General features: G+C 35.3%; 1 protein-coding gene across 2 annotated transcripts in view; it reads left to right on the forward strand.

Moving 5' to 3' along the window:
- Window positions 1-135: 135 nt before the first annotated feature.
- The window catches only part of LOC107602841 (testosterone 17-beta-dehydrogenase 3-like), a 22,564-nt gene continuing 7,365 nt past the window's right edge, over window positions 136-15,334 (forward strand). Inside the window, exons 1-11 of one of the 2 annotated variants that reach the window (XM_016295437.1) lie at window positions 136-366; window positions 2,605-2,651; window positions 4,212-4,287; window positions 4,368-4,475; window positions 4,573-4,640; window positions 5,021-5,065; window positions 5,635-5,669; window positions 5,760-5,841; window positions 6,653-6,718; window positions 6,895-7,044; window positions 7,139-7,250. In XM_016295437.1, the coding sequence (XP_016150923.1) occupies window positions 216-366; window positions 2,605-2,651; window positions 4,212-4,287; window positions 4,368-4,475; window positions 4,573-4,640; window positions 5,021-5,065; window positions 5,635-5,669; window positions 5,760-5,841; window positions 6,653-6,718; window positions 6,895-7,044; window positions 7,139-7,234 (924 nt within the window). In that variant the 5' untranslated portion in view covers window positions 136-215 and the 3' untranslated portion in view covers window positions 7,235-7,250. Of the gene's footprint in view, window positions 367-2,604; window positions 2,652-4,211; window positions 4,288-4,367; window positions 4,476-4,572; window positions 4,641-5,020; window positions 5,066-5,634; window positions 5,670-5,759; window positions 5,842-6,652; window positions 6,719-6,894; window positions 7,045-7,138; window positions 7,711-15,334 lie in introns of those variants that run through there. The other variant, XM_016295436.1, reaches the window with a different exon arrangement.

The raw sequence follows: 15,334 nt of genomic DNA on the forward strand, positions 1-15,334 counted from the left end.
CATACTAAATGCCACAACAGACACAAAAAATGAGGAATGTGAATTCTGTCCTGGTGAGAATGGGCAGAGAAGATTCTGATTGGCTGAGGGAGCTGTCAGCACTGGGTTTTGAAGCTTGTGGTCAGATTAAAATGAGAGAATGAAAGAACCGTGGCAGCAAAAAGAGGGGCCAAGATAGCAGGAAGGACTCACTTTAAGCCTTGAGAAAAGCCGTCATGACGCTCATTGAGATTATCTTCATCTTGACCGGGACTTGTGCCGTCCTGGTTTTTGGAGGGAAATTAGTATGCCTGCTTATGATGCTTGTCCCGAAGCTCTTCTGTCCTCTTCCTGAGACTTTTTTCACCTCTCTGGGGAAATGGGCAGGTGAGATACACCAGCATTTTGATTTTCATTTTTGTGTTGAGCATGCATTTTCTATATAAACCAGCCTTTTTATACTTGAAAGGTTTTTGCAAATAAATAAAGAAAATTATAATAAATGCATGAAATAAATGATTAATAAATAAATAATAAGAGAGAAAGTAACAATGTTAAACTTGTGACATACGCTAACAATAAAAAAGCTGGATTTTGTTGGTAACCCTTTATAATATCTTTCATTAAGAACACTATTTCACATTACTACATTAAATATTGCTTAAAATATAATTAGTTTTAAAGTTTCAAATGAGCTAACAGTTAGAAATGTCATGATTTCAGCATTTAAGAAAATGCAATGCTTATATCTTCTGAACTGCCCCCCTGCTGTAACTTGAGGGAACCCTGGTTGAGAACAGTGGATTTAAAGCAGTGAACCATGTAGCCCTCCTACAAACCATCACTACCTTGGTTTTGTTCCACCGTTTGGCTCAGGAACAAGGTTCTCATCTCACTTTAAATTGTCCCTCACAAAGTGTCTTGCTTTTTTTGTTGTTGGCAAAAGAGAGACCCTCCTTATGGCTTTCTTGAAATCCTACCGAGTATACAAGTTCAGCAACAAAAAACAACAATTCCAGCCACTTTTCCCAAGCTTCCTTTCCATTCCATTCCGGCACTGAGAGTGGCAGAGAACAAAAGGCAATTAGAACAGTATGTTCCAGGACGTTATTACTCTTTTTTTATTTCTTGACTTTGAATGGTTGTTCCTGTTCATTTGAAAACAAATTAACATTACTTTTTTCTCCTTCTGCAACTATTCTTTCTCTTTAAGGCTTTGAAAAAATTGTGTGTGTGTGTGTAAGAGAGAGAGAGGGAGAGTGCATGCATTACAATGTCCCTTTGCAGGGGGTGTTTTCTAGCATGTTTAGACACAGTACATCTGCTATTCCTTTCACTATAAATAAATAATCATGTAGAGAGTTTTGTAAGTTGTTCTGCATATTCTTGTTGGTTTAGCCAGTATGAGTGCATGATAGAATGCCGTAAGATTTGCATTCTTATTCTAGAGACATATTAGGTTTCTAAAGGATCATGTAACACTGAAGACTGGCGAAATGACTGGTTAAAAACTCAGCTTTGCCATCACAAGAATATTTTAAAATATATTTAAAAAGAAAACAGTTCATTAATTTTTTAGTATTTTGCAATACCACTGATTTATTTTATTATAAATCAAATAAATGCAGCCTTGGGGCCCTACAGAGCACGATTTTACTGAGGGGGCCCCTCAGGGACCACTTGCTTATAGGGCCCCCAAAAATTATAATAAGTAATACATTTGTTTTTACATAATTTATTAATCATTCTTAACATTAGTTAATATAAATATAAGTGTTCATTGTTAGTTCATAGCTTGGGTATATTAAAATTATTTATTTATTTATTACAATTGTACTTATATAATACATTTTAAAAGTTGAGGCAAGCCAGCTAAAGACTGAATTGTTCACATTTGAGACATTCAAAATATTTTGCTTATCCTGAGATCTCACCGAGATCTAAAGCAGGGTACTACTTGTACTTCTTGTACACCAAGAACATTGACGCAAAGAAAGAACGAAAGCATGGGAAACAAGAAAGAAAGACACAAAAAAGCCATTTTCCCACACAGAGGACAACACGGACATTAGTTCAAACCTTTCTAGTCTGCAATAATGAAAGCATGAAGTAAGTCTTACATCATTTCCTCTATATTATACACTGGTCATGCCACTGACCCTCCACCACCCCTTTTCTTCAGTACTCCCATGTACTTCTCAGATGAACTAACAGTGGTGGAGAGAAGATGCAGTTCTAGACATTCACAGAAGATGACTTTTCACACATATGCAGCATGCTCCCTATTTGTTTAGTGAATTGGTGGGTACACACAGTCTGTTCAAGAACGTGCTGTTAAAACAAACAGACACTGACTGCCTTTCATCTGAAGTGTGTGAGATTCTCAGAGAGAGTGACAGGAAACAGATAGACTATCATGTTCTGGATATGCTTGATTTAAAAGGTTTTTTTATTATTATGTGAAGGTTAGTAATTTTTACTGTAAAAATAAGTTATTTTCTTCTCAGATTGAATAGTCAATCACATTTGTTCTCAAGTGAATTAGCAACACAGAATATCAGATTATTATTCATATCTTCTGGTTTATGATTTTAAGTCTAATATTGAATATTTCCTCTGTTTAAGTGGTCACCGGAGGGTCAGATGGAATAGGCAGAGCATATGCTGAAGAGGTAACAACACTACCACATATGTAAAAACTGTCTCATGTCAATATTGATGTTAGATTAGATATTAGATTAGTTAAATAATTAAGAAGTATACAGTTAAAAGGTAACAGTAAAATGCACTTATATGCACAGTTAAAGTACACTTAAATATTATTTTTATTCAGCAAGGAAGCATTAACGTGATCAAAATTGTCAGTAAAGACATTCATAATGTTAAATAATAAAATGTTTATATTTCAAATAAAATGCTGTTCTTCTGAACTTCTATTCCTTAAATAAATCTGAAAAATGCATCTTGGTCTCCACAAAATATTAAATAGAACAACTGTTTTCAACATTAATAATAATAATAATAAATGTTTCTTGAGCACCAAATCAGCATATTAGAATGACTTCTGAAGGACCATGTGATACTGAAGACTGGAGTAATGGTAGGAATAAATTAAGTTTTAAAATATATTCAAATTGAAAAGGTTTTTTTTAATTGTTATTAGTATTTCTTACCAAAAATCTTACCAACTTTTAAATGGTACACTGTAAAAAATGACTGTGAATTTAACGGTAAAAGACTGTAAAAATGCTACAGTAAAAACCTGTTAAATGGTTAACGGTAAATTCCCCTACTATATACGGTGAAAAACTGTATTGGACATTACATGTAATTTTACGGTAGTATACCGTTTTGGAAGTGGAAAAAGACCGTATAATTTACAGTGAATAACCGTAAATTGACATTCCAGAATTCCCTGCATTACATTTCAAATTTTATATTTTTTTGTTGAAATAGCTGTTTCTTAGATTTTTTCTTATCAGTTTTGTATATTAGGGTTGTGTGTTACACCTAATGTTGTTAAATGAATGTTTATTGCATTATTTCATTTTCATGTGTGTTACCATGATGGTGTTTTGTGTTTGTGTGAATGACACTGTGCACCTTCTATATATGTTATTATTTAAAAGCTGCTTGGTTCATCATGTGACTTTCTCATCACCACCTGCATTTGGTGGTCAGTGTATTACAAAGGTACAAAACAGATTTCTGTACTTCAATGGGTATATTAACATTATGTCAGTTAATGAAATTACGGTATTTAACTGTAAATTAAGTTAAAACCGTAAAACCTTAAATGTTGCTAACGTATTTTTTATGGTAAAATTCCGGCAACCACAGCTGCCGGTTTTTTACCATAAATTTAAAAAACAAAATTTTACAGTGTAGTGTATATAAATACACTGACCCCTGAAAAGTTACACTAAATTGCTGCAGGGTTCCTGGAGTAGAGAATTGATTATGAAAACTTCTGTGCAATAACATGGTGTGCAGATTTCGGCAGTATTTATTTATAAAAACTAAATGATCTCTGAATGCTTTCTTCCACAAAAATGTTTGCACCAGTGAAGTGGGCCTTAAACAGGACATGTAAACAACCAGAAACAGGAAGTAATCTTTAGTTTACTTCAAAATTCTTTGTAAAGATCCCATACCACATAAAAACAAGAAATACACCAGCTCATCCCAAGTATCAGACTAGGCTGTTTCGGTAACACTGTCTTTTTCTGCAGCTTTCAAAACTAGGTATGAGCGTGATCATCATCAGCAGAAACCAAGAGAAGCTTGGCAGAGCAGCAAGGAAGATCGGTAAAGCGTTTACTGCTGGAAAATCTGTGTCTGTAGTCTTAGAGCTCAGTTTCACCAGTGTTCTTTTCTTGTTCTGACAGAGCTCACTACAGGACGGGAAGTCAAAGTAATAGCTGCTGACTTCACCAAAGATGATAGATATAGGCACATTCAAGAAAACATCGAGGGTTTGGAAATTGGTATTTTAGGTCAGTAGGTATCAGATATCTCATTGCTTCAGCGTATTTATTTAACGTTCTAACATGTTCAACTGTGCTGATCAATGTTACTTTTCTTTAAACACAGTGAACAATGTCGGGATTCTGCCCAGCCAAGTACCCTGCAAGCTACTTGAAACGCCTGACCTGGAAGAAGTGAGGTCATACAGTCATTATTAATGCTTTTAAATTATAAATCCTATAAAGAATATGCTACTGCCAGCTCTCATTAACGAAGTAGTAGTCTTTCAAAATTATTTGAGATATAGTAATTGAAAATTGCCCATAATAACTTTTTTGTAGTGATGCAAAGAACCATTTAAGTTTTTAAAAGAACAATTTCATTCTTAGTGAACACTATAATAATCTGTAGAAACTTTTGTGCATTGAAGAGAAACCATAGATGTTGCAGATTCTTCATGGAGCCATAGATGCCAATAAAGAACCTTTATTTTTTTAGATGTGAACAGTTTCGGAGTGTTTATCAGATATTGTCATTTATACAGTATGGTTCATGTTGTTGTGGCCTCTCCTAGAGAATACATGATGTTATCAACTGCAATGTGAAAACCATGGTTAAGGTGAGTACAAGCAAACAGAACATTACCACTCACCATATACACATTACAATGAGGCAGTGGTTAACAACTGTTGGGTTGCAGTAGACACACCCAAAATTAAGCTGTGCTCAACTTCTGACAGGGTTGCAGAAAGCAAGGAAACAGTTATTCTAATTGCAAATAATAAAATGCAACTGATTACATAATCATGTATGATTAGCAAAAATAAACTGGTTAATAAACTTTAAAAAGTTGGGGAGAAAACGCTTGTTGTCATTCTTTTGTTATCAATGTCAAAGGTCATGATTCTAATCAAAGATATTTTTGTAAATTATCATACTGTCATGTTAATAATTTTGCATATTCGTTAGGCCTATAGTTCATCGTAGTATTAATAGATTTAAATGTTTGATTTTATTTATTATTATTTATTTTATATCATTTATAAAAAAAAAAAAAAATTTTAGGTGATAAACAATTTTGAATCACCACCTGACATCAATCATAAAATCCTAAAGAAAAGCCAGTTGAGAGCAATTGGTTCTTCTAATGAGATTTAATAGTGTACTCGCATTGTTTTCCATATTCAGATGTGCAGAATTGTGCTACCAGGAATGCAGCAAAGGTTTGGCCTTCTCTGTTCAATAGTTTTCCCAGGATTTTTCAAACAATTTTTAACAAATGGCCAGCACACTGACCATATGTATTTCCTTAGAGGAAGAGGAGTCATTCTGAATGTGTCCTCTGGCATAGCCAAAATACCCTGCCCCATTTACACCCTTTATGCAGCATCCAAGGTAAACTTAACTTAAGACATCCGGAGCTGGTTAGATTACTTACAAATTGTAGTATGTTACTGATTCCAAATTACATGACAAAAATTGTAGTTAGTAACGTGATCCATTACATTATTATATTTTAGGTAATATAATCAGACTACTTTTTGATTACATTTGACCTAACTAATTTATCGCATTGATTTAAACAGGATAATATTGTACCATATTGATGTAAAAATACAAAGAGTAAGAAAATATATTCCATTCGTTTTAATTAACAACATGAAGTGCATTAAACATTACATTATGTCAAGGTTTCCCAAACTGGGGTTCATAAAGGAACTGCAGGGTGTTAGTGAGTATAATGAAAAACGAATAATTAATTAAATCATACTTCTAGTAAATACATTAGGTGAAAGAGGTTCAGATGACAAAATAGGTTGGGAATCCCTGCATTACATGTAAATAGGAAATAACATGAATTTGTGCATTTTAATGTGTTTGAAATACAAAAAATTAGGAATTAGGGAAAATCGATAAATTATGAAATATTTATTGCTATTGTGTGAATAATATGTAATCTTATAATCAATATTAAGTAACTGTAGTCTGATTATGAGTATTTTAAAATGTAATGTAATCTAATTACAAGTACTTACTTTTTTAATCTGATTACGTAATTCAGATTTCATGTAATCCGTTTATACCCAGCTCTGAAGACATCTATACAAAGTTGAAACGTTCTGTCTTTTTCTGCTATTCTAAATACTGTTCTGCACTGTACTGGCAATGTCAACATATCAAATTAAAAACATCTTCTCATCCACAGGTTTTTGTTGAGAGATTTTCACAGGGTCTTCAAGCTGAATATAAATCCCAGGGAATTATTATACAGGTAGAGTAAAAAACTTGTCATGCCTGCAAATGAATGCTAGTTATTTTGCTCTCTTTACCATCCACAACCTAGCTACACATCAGGCAAATAATGTTTTGTGTGTATTAAATGTACATACAGCTTACCAGGAGTAAGATATTACTGTCCTCATTCCCAAATGGCTGTTTTGTTCTCAGACGGTGGCTTCATTTGGGGTTTCAACATCAATGACAGGACATCAGAAGCCAGATATGGTCACATTCACACCTGAAGAGTTTGTGAGGAGCTCACTGAAGTATCTGAAGGCTGGTGACCAAACATATGGCAGTGTCACTCATACTATACTGGTAATGATGCAAATGACTTGCTTTACTAATAAATATGTAATATTATTAGGTATGTGCATGTATTGTGCCTCACCAACCTTTAACTGATCTATAGGGCGGGATTGTGCAGTCCATTCCCACCTGGGTCCTGCAGAGTGAAGCATTTCAGCATCATTTTAGGGAATATGTGAAGGAGAGGGTCGGAAGCTGAGAGCTGCATTCTATAAGTATATGTACAGTATTGAACATTTTATACTTAAACACCAAAAAGTGTGGGTTTGATTGCACCTATTATGACAATACTTTGTCAAAAATATAAGACTGGGAAAGAAATGGAGAGGAAGAAAAACTGACATGTCTTTGTATACCCACGGTACTTCAAAATACACTATATCAGTGTTGATAACGGAACATATTATCATTATTCATCATAATCATATCAGTAGACAGGAGATCGTTGAGCTGTACTGACCTTAATAACATTAACTGGAGGTCAGTCTCAGAAAGGCCAAATGACAGAGTAAGAGATGTGGCCTTGTTATTTTTGTCTATATTTTGAGATTAGAAAATGTTTGGTCTTATTTAAAGTGCATTTTATAAATAACATTATTATCCACTAAACACTTTGTAACAGATATTTGGCGCCACATAGTGGTTAAATGCACTTTGATGTGATGATCTTTAAAGTCCCCCTGTAGTCAAATATTTTATCCCTTAAAACTTATCTTTGATCATCAAAATTGCATATTTAAATGTTTTTTTCTTGTGAAAATTATTTTCTCATTCCTTAAAATAGCTTGAATGCAACTCTACACCCTGGCCTCATTTACTATACTCTGATCTATGAATATGCAAATTAGTCCCGCCTCCACTCAGTCACACCAGCCAGCGCCTCCTGATCCACTGAACTGTTGTAAACGCAAAACAATAGCATACACGGATAATGACTGATAAAACTATCTTTTTACTAAGTTACTTACTTGACGATGTTGTGTCCTAAAATGCCTTGAAGCCATTTGTGATTTTTAATTTGCACCCGCAAGCATACGCAGACGCGGGAGAGGTCTCCGGGCTACTTTTACACTGTTGCCACAGGTTATAATGCAAGTTAGTGGTTCTAAATTCACATTAAACAACAGCTTCATGGGTTTTTTGCTTTAATTTATTTTTGGTTTTGTGCTGGTATTGGTATATTTTGCATGCTAGTGATAGGAATCGATCCCTTGACGTGATTGGTTATTGGTTTGTGACGTAGCAAACCGAGGGCTGTTTCAAACCGTATTTCTGGGTCAGCCTTTGGGAAACTACAGTTTTAAGGAGAAAATACTCAACAATGGTGTTGATTAATAGATTGGCACATGGTTTGTCTAAAGGCATATTAAAAACACCATATAGACAAATAAACAACATAAAAAACTTGATTTTCACTACAGGGGGACTTTAAAGCTTGAAGGTGATGTAATTTTTTGATAATGTCGTTATCCCCTTATATCGATGTTTAAAAAAAGTGGAGAAAAAAAAAGTGTGTGAAAGTGACGTGACATGTGGCCAAGTATGGTGACCCATACTCGGAATTAGTGCTCTGCATTTAACCCATCCTAAGTGCACACACACAGCAGTGAACACACACACACACACCGTGAACACACACCCGGAGCAGTGGGCAGCCATTTATGCTGCGGCGCCCGGGGAACAGTTGGGGGTTCGGTGCCTTGCTCAAGGGCGCCTCAGTCATGGTATTGAAGGTGGAAGAGAGCGCTGTACATTCACTCCCCCCACCTACAATCCCTGCCGGTACGAGACACCACAACCTTTTGGGTTACAAGTCCTTCTCTCAAACCATTAGGCCATGACTTCCCCCAATTATTTATGTGACTAATCACTGTACCCACAGCAAAAATACATTATGAAAATGCTGATATGCGGACAGCACTACAAGAATGAGCCCAAATTATTTATATTAATATACATATAAAAATGTATAGCCAGCAGAGGGCAGATTTTTGACTCAGCATTACAGAACCTGAGGCACATCAGCTGTAGTGATTGAATCTCTCTGTGGAGTCCAGTTTCAAGTCTTGAAGATGCTGAGCAGGTAAAGGATACAAACAAGTGCAGTCTGATGGGGGATTTCCACCGCAGATGTAGTTGTTAATAAAGTTGTTCACCCTTGAGCGAGCTGTCCTGATTGAAATACAGTTGACAGGATAACTATCAGTTTTCACTTATATTAAAAGGGTTTCTGTTTTTACTACAGGGAATTTCCACTGATAATTTATAATGCTACTGCTTGTAACAGAAAAGGCATTTATGTGGAATAAAACTAAGGAAATAATTAAAATAATCACATTTTATTTTCCTCACTAACTTGGTAAGCTATGCTTGCTCTGATTGCAGCAGTGGTGTCTGAAAATCTAATGTTTTTAAAAACAAGTGGTGGATAAGTCAAGATTGCAGATCATCTTATCAATCTGTGGGAAACCACCAATTACCTCAATACAATTTCCTATGGTTTAAAACATTGTACAAACTACTCTTATACCCTGTATCTCGAAATAGTCACACTTTCACTGACCCTTAATTTTGCTAGATGGCTATTTTGTTTCTGTTTCATTAAATTAAATAGACTGCTATATAGCTAACTAATCTAAACTATTAACTATGATGCAATGTGTTTAATAGTATTGTGTGATATAATCATTGTTATAGCTCGCAGATACAAAACAAGCACTTGCATATCATTGCTCTTTTGTTGGTTTTGATTGCTTCTATTGTCCTCATTTGTAAGTCGCTTTGGATAAAAGCGTCTGCTAAATTACTAAATGTTAATGTAAATGTTTACAGTATAGGGCCACGTAGGTTTGGACAGCTTTTTTCCCTTAATAAATGAAATAATCATTTATCATTTACTTGCATTATCTTTGTGTAATATTTAAATGTGTTTGATGATCTGAAACATTAAAGTGTGACAAACATGCAAAAAAATAAGAAATCAGGAAGGGGGCCAACACTTTTTCACACCACTGTATATATATTAGGGATTTAACGATTACTGTTTTGACGATAAATCATGATAAAATTCCCCACGGTTAGTATTAACGTTTCATATTTTAATTATCATTAAAACCGTATTAGATTATCGCGATTTGAACAACTCACGATAAATAAATACTGTACAGCATAAAGCACAGTTTTAAGTAACAGATTTAACGATTACTGTTTTGACGATAAATCATGATAAAATTCCCCACGGTTAGTATTAACGTTTCATATTTTAATTATCATTAAAACCGTATTAGATTATCGCGATTTGAACAACTCACGATAAATAAATACTGTACAGCATAAAGCACAGTTTTAAGTAACAGTCTCACGTGCGCACAGCACACAGAGTAGTTTCGTTTTGAGTGAAAACAGGGCGGAAAAGCTGGGAGGTTTTAAGAGTGCTAAGGGAATTATACAAATTAATATATGAATGAATTAGTTATATGAATGTACCTCTGAAGGTTCTGACTGTCTTCAGAAACGATTCGATGGCATTTTGTTTTCATCTTCGCTTCATGTAATACCTAAAGGAAGTGTTCTTAATCGCAATACTGCTTTGTCCACAGAGTTTACGGGAAACAGCTCTAATTCAGCTTTTCCATAAGCGCCACCTACTGTCAGCGAGTGGATTTACAGAGACCTATATTTACATTTAGCCCGTGTGCAGTTTCTGTCTGGCTTTTTTTCAAAGCTTTATTTGAACATTTACATTAGATATTTGAACATGCTATTAAACTGTTGTCAGTCAAGTTGTCATTTAAAATCCGGACATCATTGGTAATGTTATTGTTTTAGTGATTATGCAAACAAACAGTCATTTTATTTGTTGTGTGTTGATTTTTAAATATAAAACTTGAAGTGATTTATGTGTCTGTACTTTTTGAACATCTCCAGCACATTTTAACAATACCGTGATAATACTGATAACGTGATTATTTTGGTCACTATAATCGTGATAAGAAATTTTCATATCGTTACATCCCTAATATATATATATATTAGAAATGCACCGATTGCAATTTTCTTGGCCGATTCCGATTTCCGATTTATTGGAAGTGTGACCGGCCGATACCGATTTTTGCCGATTCTGATTTTCTTTCTAAGAGCTATGATTAATAGCATATACAAACAAAAATCTATGCAAATTTCAAATCAAAAATTATTTACATAATAAAATAAATTATTAAACATTACAATTCCCCCAATCTGGACTAAGTTACAGATTTTCTCTCACTTAAACAACTCTTAAAATAAAGTGCTCTGTGACTGGAAAGAGGAAGAAATAGTTAACTGAAAGTAAACTTAAGTTGCTGTATGTAACAAAACAGATGTCATTTCCCACTATGTTTATAAATGGTCATTTTTCCCCTAACCTTATTAAATGTCATCTTTCACATCAAATTCTTACTTTGTTTCAATTAATTCAGTTAGAATAATAAGAAACTGTAGAGTTGTTACCATTCAAAAGAAATTTCAAGATTCATTCAAAAACGAGGCAAGTGACTGTCTTTATGAATGGGCCACTGAATCATTGACTCACTCGATTCGTTCAAAAACGTGGATTAACGAAACACCGCTGTGTGTTGCTCGGAGACACACAACAGTTCTGCTGTGGCTTTGATCTGAACTATTTTCGTCAGCGAAATTGAGCAAAAACAGTCAATATTTTGTCTAAAATCTAAGTCACTTAATTTTTACTTCTTGTTTATTGAAATACGATTGTATAACACGATGCAATCGTGTTGATATTGATATTCGGGGGAAACATCATGGCCGTATAACGTTGCTTACCTAAATCATATTTTGTAAATATCTTTGTTTTTCTACGCAGTATGCATCTATACATTTCTGTGAGTTACTTTGTGTGTGCTGTCTTTCTCACACACTCACTCAGGCTGTGCAAGCCTCATCTGGCACGACATAAATACATTATCAATCGCCATTTACACTGAATGCAATTAAAATTAGAATCATTCTCACACGAAACGACATGTTTACACGCGCCTGTGAGTGTGCGCGTGGCTGTGACGTCATTGCCGGCGCCGCTGGCATAAAAGCATCAGCTCGGAATCGGCAAGTCACCGATCCAGGCCGGTCATGCTAAAAATCAGGCGATTCCGATAATGCCAAGTTCACACTGCACGATTTTAGCCTGATTTTTCACTCGCCGGCAGGTTTTGCGAAATCGCCGACAAATGCCCAAAATCGGCAAATCGGTGCTCGTTCATGCGAGTGACAATCACGCAGTGTGAATTATCAAAGACACGATCTGAGGGAATCGCTGATATGTCGCGATTCACAATCACGCTGTGTGAAATGAGTTCTGACTGAAAAACACATCGGCGATGATACAGGGTAGCGGGAAGTTCGGGGAGGAGTTATATGAAACGTAGTTTGCGGACCAGTGTTGCCAAATCCGCGATTGCCGCCGGTTGTTTTTTATGTCCGCAGGTTGAAGTGACCCCAATAACGTGATGTTTAGGCCCTGGAATGTGAATTGTACCGGGAGAACCCCGCCAAAAAAAATTGTATTTTACCCCCGAACGCGATTTTTACTGGGGGACCCCCTCGAAAGCAATTGGGCTATTTTCAGGCTAGTTTTGAGTAGTAATCGGGTGTGTTTTGTAGCGAAAACCTGGCAACCCTGCACCAGACAGAGCTGTCTGCGATTCTTCCTATTGTAAAGTCATGCAGTGTGTAACCTCCTGTCGTCGTTCCATTGTGCAGTGTGAACACAGCAACAACTGAATGCTACCCCAGATAGTCGTTTAGTGTGAAACCAACAGTGATCATGCAGTGTGAACTCGGCATAACTATATATAGCAACTGTGATGACAGAAACACGCCATCACAAATCAGCCAATTCATCATCATATTAATCAGTCAGTTCATTCAAAGTTGGTGTTGTTCATTCAACATTGTTATTTACAATTAAATTAATATGTATTATAGTTTATATTTATAATAAATAGAATTAGTTAACTTAGAGTGCTTTTTTTACCCTCTCAAGTAGGAGAGGGTAAAATTATGAAATTAATACATAATTTCATAATTCTCTGAAGTACTGAATGAACTGACAAGCATTTATGGTAACCTAAAATATATTTTATTGCTCTCATTTCTGTTTAAAACACTTATAATGATAAGGTGTCGTTTTAGTACATTTAAAATATATATTTTAAAAGTAATACTGAATAAAGTAAAACTTTTAATTTGACATTACAAAGTTACAAAGTTTTTAAAAGTGTTAAAGGGATAGTTCACCCAAAAATTAAAATTCTTTCATTAATTACTCACCCTCGTGTCGTTCCAAACCCATAAGACCTTTGTTTATCTTCAGAACACAAATTAAGATATTTTTGATGAAATCCAAGAGCTTTCTGAGTCTGGCCCTCCATAGACAGCAACGCAACTACCATGTTCAAGGCCCAGAAAGGTAGTAAGGACATCGTTAAAATAGTCCATGTGTCATCAGTGGTTCAACCTTAATTTTATGAAGCTACGAGAATACTTTTTGTGCACAAAGAAAACAAAAATAACAACTTTATTCAACTTTTATGTCGACTGACATGGAAGAGAAGAAATTGTTGAATAAAATCTTTATTTTTGTTTTCTTTACCCACAAAAAGTATTCTCATAGCTTCATAACATTATGGTTGAACCAACGATGTCCTTACTATCTTTCTGGGCCTTGAAAGTTTCAGTTACGTTGCCGTCTATGGAGGGTCAGAAAGCTTTCAGATTTCATCATAAAATATCTTAATTTGTGTTCCAAAGATGAATGAAGGTCTTACAGGTTTGGAACAACATGAGAGTGAGTAATTGATGACAGAATTGTCATTTTTGGGTGAACTATATTAGGTGAACTAAGTGTGTTAAAGGGGTCATATGATGCAATTTCAAGTTTTCCTTTCTCTTTGGAGTGTTACAAGCTGATTGTGCATAGATAAGATCCCTGAAGTTGCAAAGACTAAAGTCTTAAAACCAAAGAGATATTCTTTATCAAAGTTAAGACTCTGCCACGCCCCCCTAAAACGGCTCGTTCTAACACGCCCCCACATATCTACCTCACTATGTGGAAATATTAGCATAATGCCGCCCAAATGTGCACGCAAAGAAAGAAGGCGTGGTTTCAGTAACCGCAGTTAGTGTTGAAGCAGCCATGTCAGGGAGACGCTGTGTGTTTCTAGGCGAAAGCAAAAGCACTTTATTTGGCCTTCCGAAAGTAGATGCATTTAGGAATCTTTAAGATTACTTACAACAGAACAGCAATGCTTTTTTATGGATGACCGTTTCGTGAACCTAGGAGAGAAGGTAATTCTGACTTTGCTATGACAATCTGGCGCTTCTGAATCAGCTACTGTTTTGTTATTAGTTTAAGTATTTGCTATTGACTTTTCAAATGCGGAGTTTTGCGCATCGTGTGTGTGTGTGCGCGCGTGTGTGTGTGTGAGAGAGAGAGCGAGCGTCACATCAAAATGGAGTCAGCTGTCTTAACCATGGCTTGTGTACTGCAAACACATACCAGCTTCATCACTGTGTCTGTCACGCGACTCTGTTTCCCTTTCGGGCTCTGTCTTTACATTTATTTTGAAAAATGAAGCTTGCGATTATGGTAAGGGACGTTACATTTCCGACGAGTGCTTGCGGTGTTCGGCCAATCACAATGCACTGGGTCAGCTGGCCAATCAGAGCAGACTGCACTTGTCGGAAGGAGGAACTTTGTAGAAAACGAAGCGTTTGAGAGAGACGGGGCATAGAGGACCTACAATAATGTACAGTATTTGAAAAATGTGTTTTTTGAACATAAAAGCATGTCAACCTATTCTGTTACACCAAATACACAAAATAATGATCTTTAAAAAAGCATCATATGACCCCTTTAAGAAACAGTCATAAAAGTGTACTAACTTTAAATGGCCTTTTGAGTAAAAATATATTATCTGAAAGTAAACTTTTTAAAAGTATAACTTTTAAGATTTTAAGTATGCTACAAGTGCACATTCAATACAATTGTACAGACTTCATTTTCACAAGGGAGGTTTATAGATCACTTTTGAAGTTTGTTGCATTGCGGTCAAAGCATTTGTTTATCATTAACGTTGGATTGTCTTTTCTGTGAAGATTCCATCTAAAACAAGCTAAACATAAACCACTGCTCACAACAAACATGAATCTGGTACCTTTGAGACAGTTTAGAAAATAGACGAGTAAAATATCTCATGGTTTGGTTTTTCACAATTTTGTTTACTAAATTTTGCCACGT

The sequence above is a fragment of the Sinocyclocheilus grahami genome, unplaced genomic scaffold (assembly GCF_001515645.1).
Source record: "Sinocyclocheilus grahami isolate Dianchi unplaced genomic scaffold, SAMN03320097.WGS_v1.1 scaffold336.1, whole genome shotgun sequence".
Classification (NCBI taxonomy): Eukaryota; Metazoa; Chordata; class Actinopteri; order Cypriniformes; family Cyprinidae; genus Sinocyclocheilus; species Sinocyclocheilus grahami.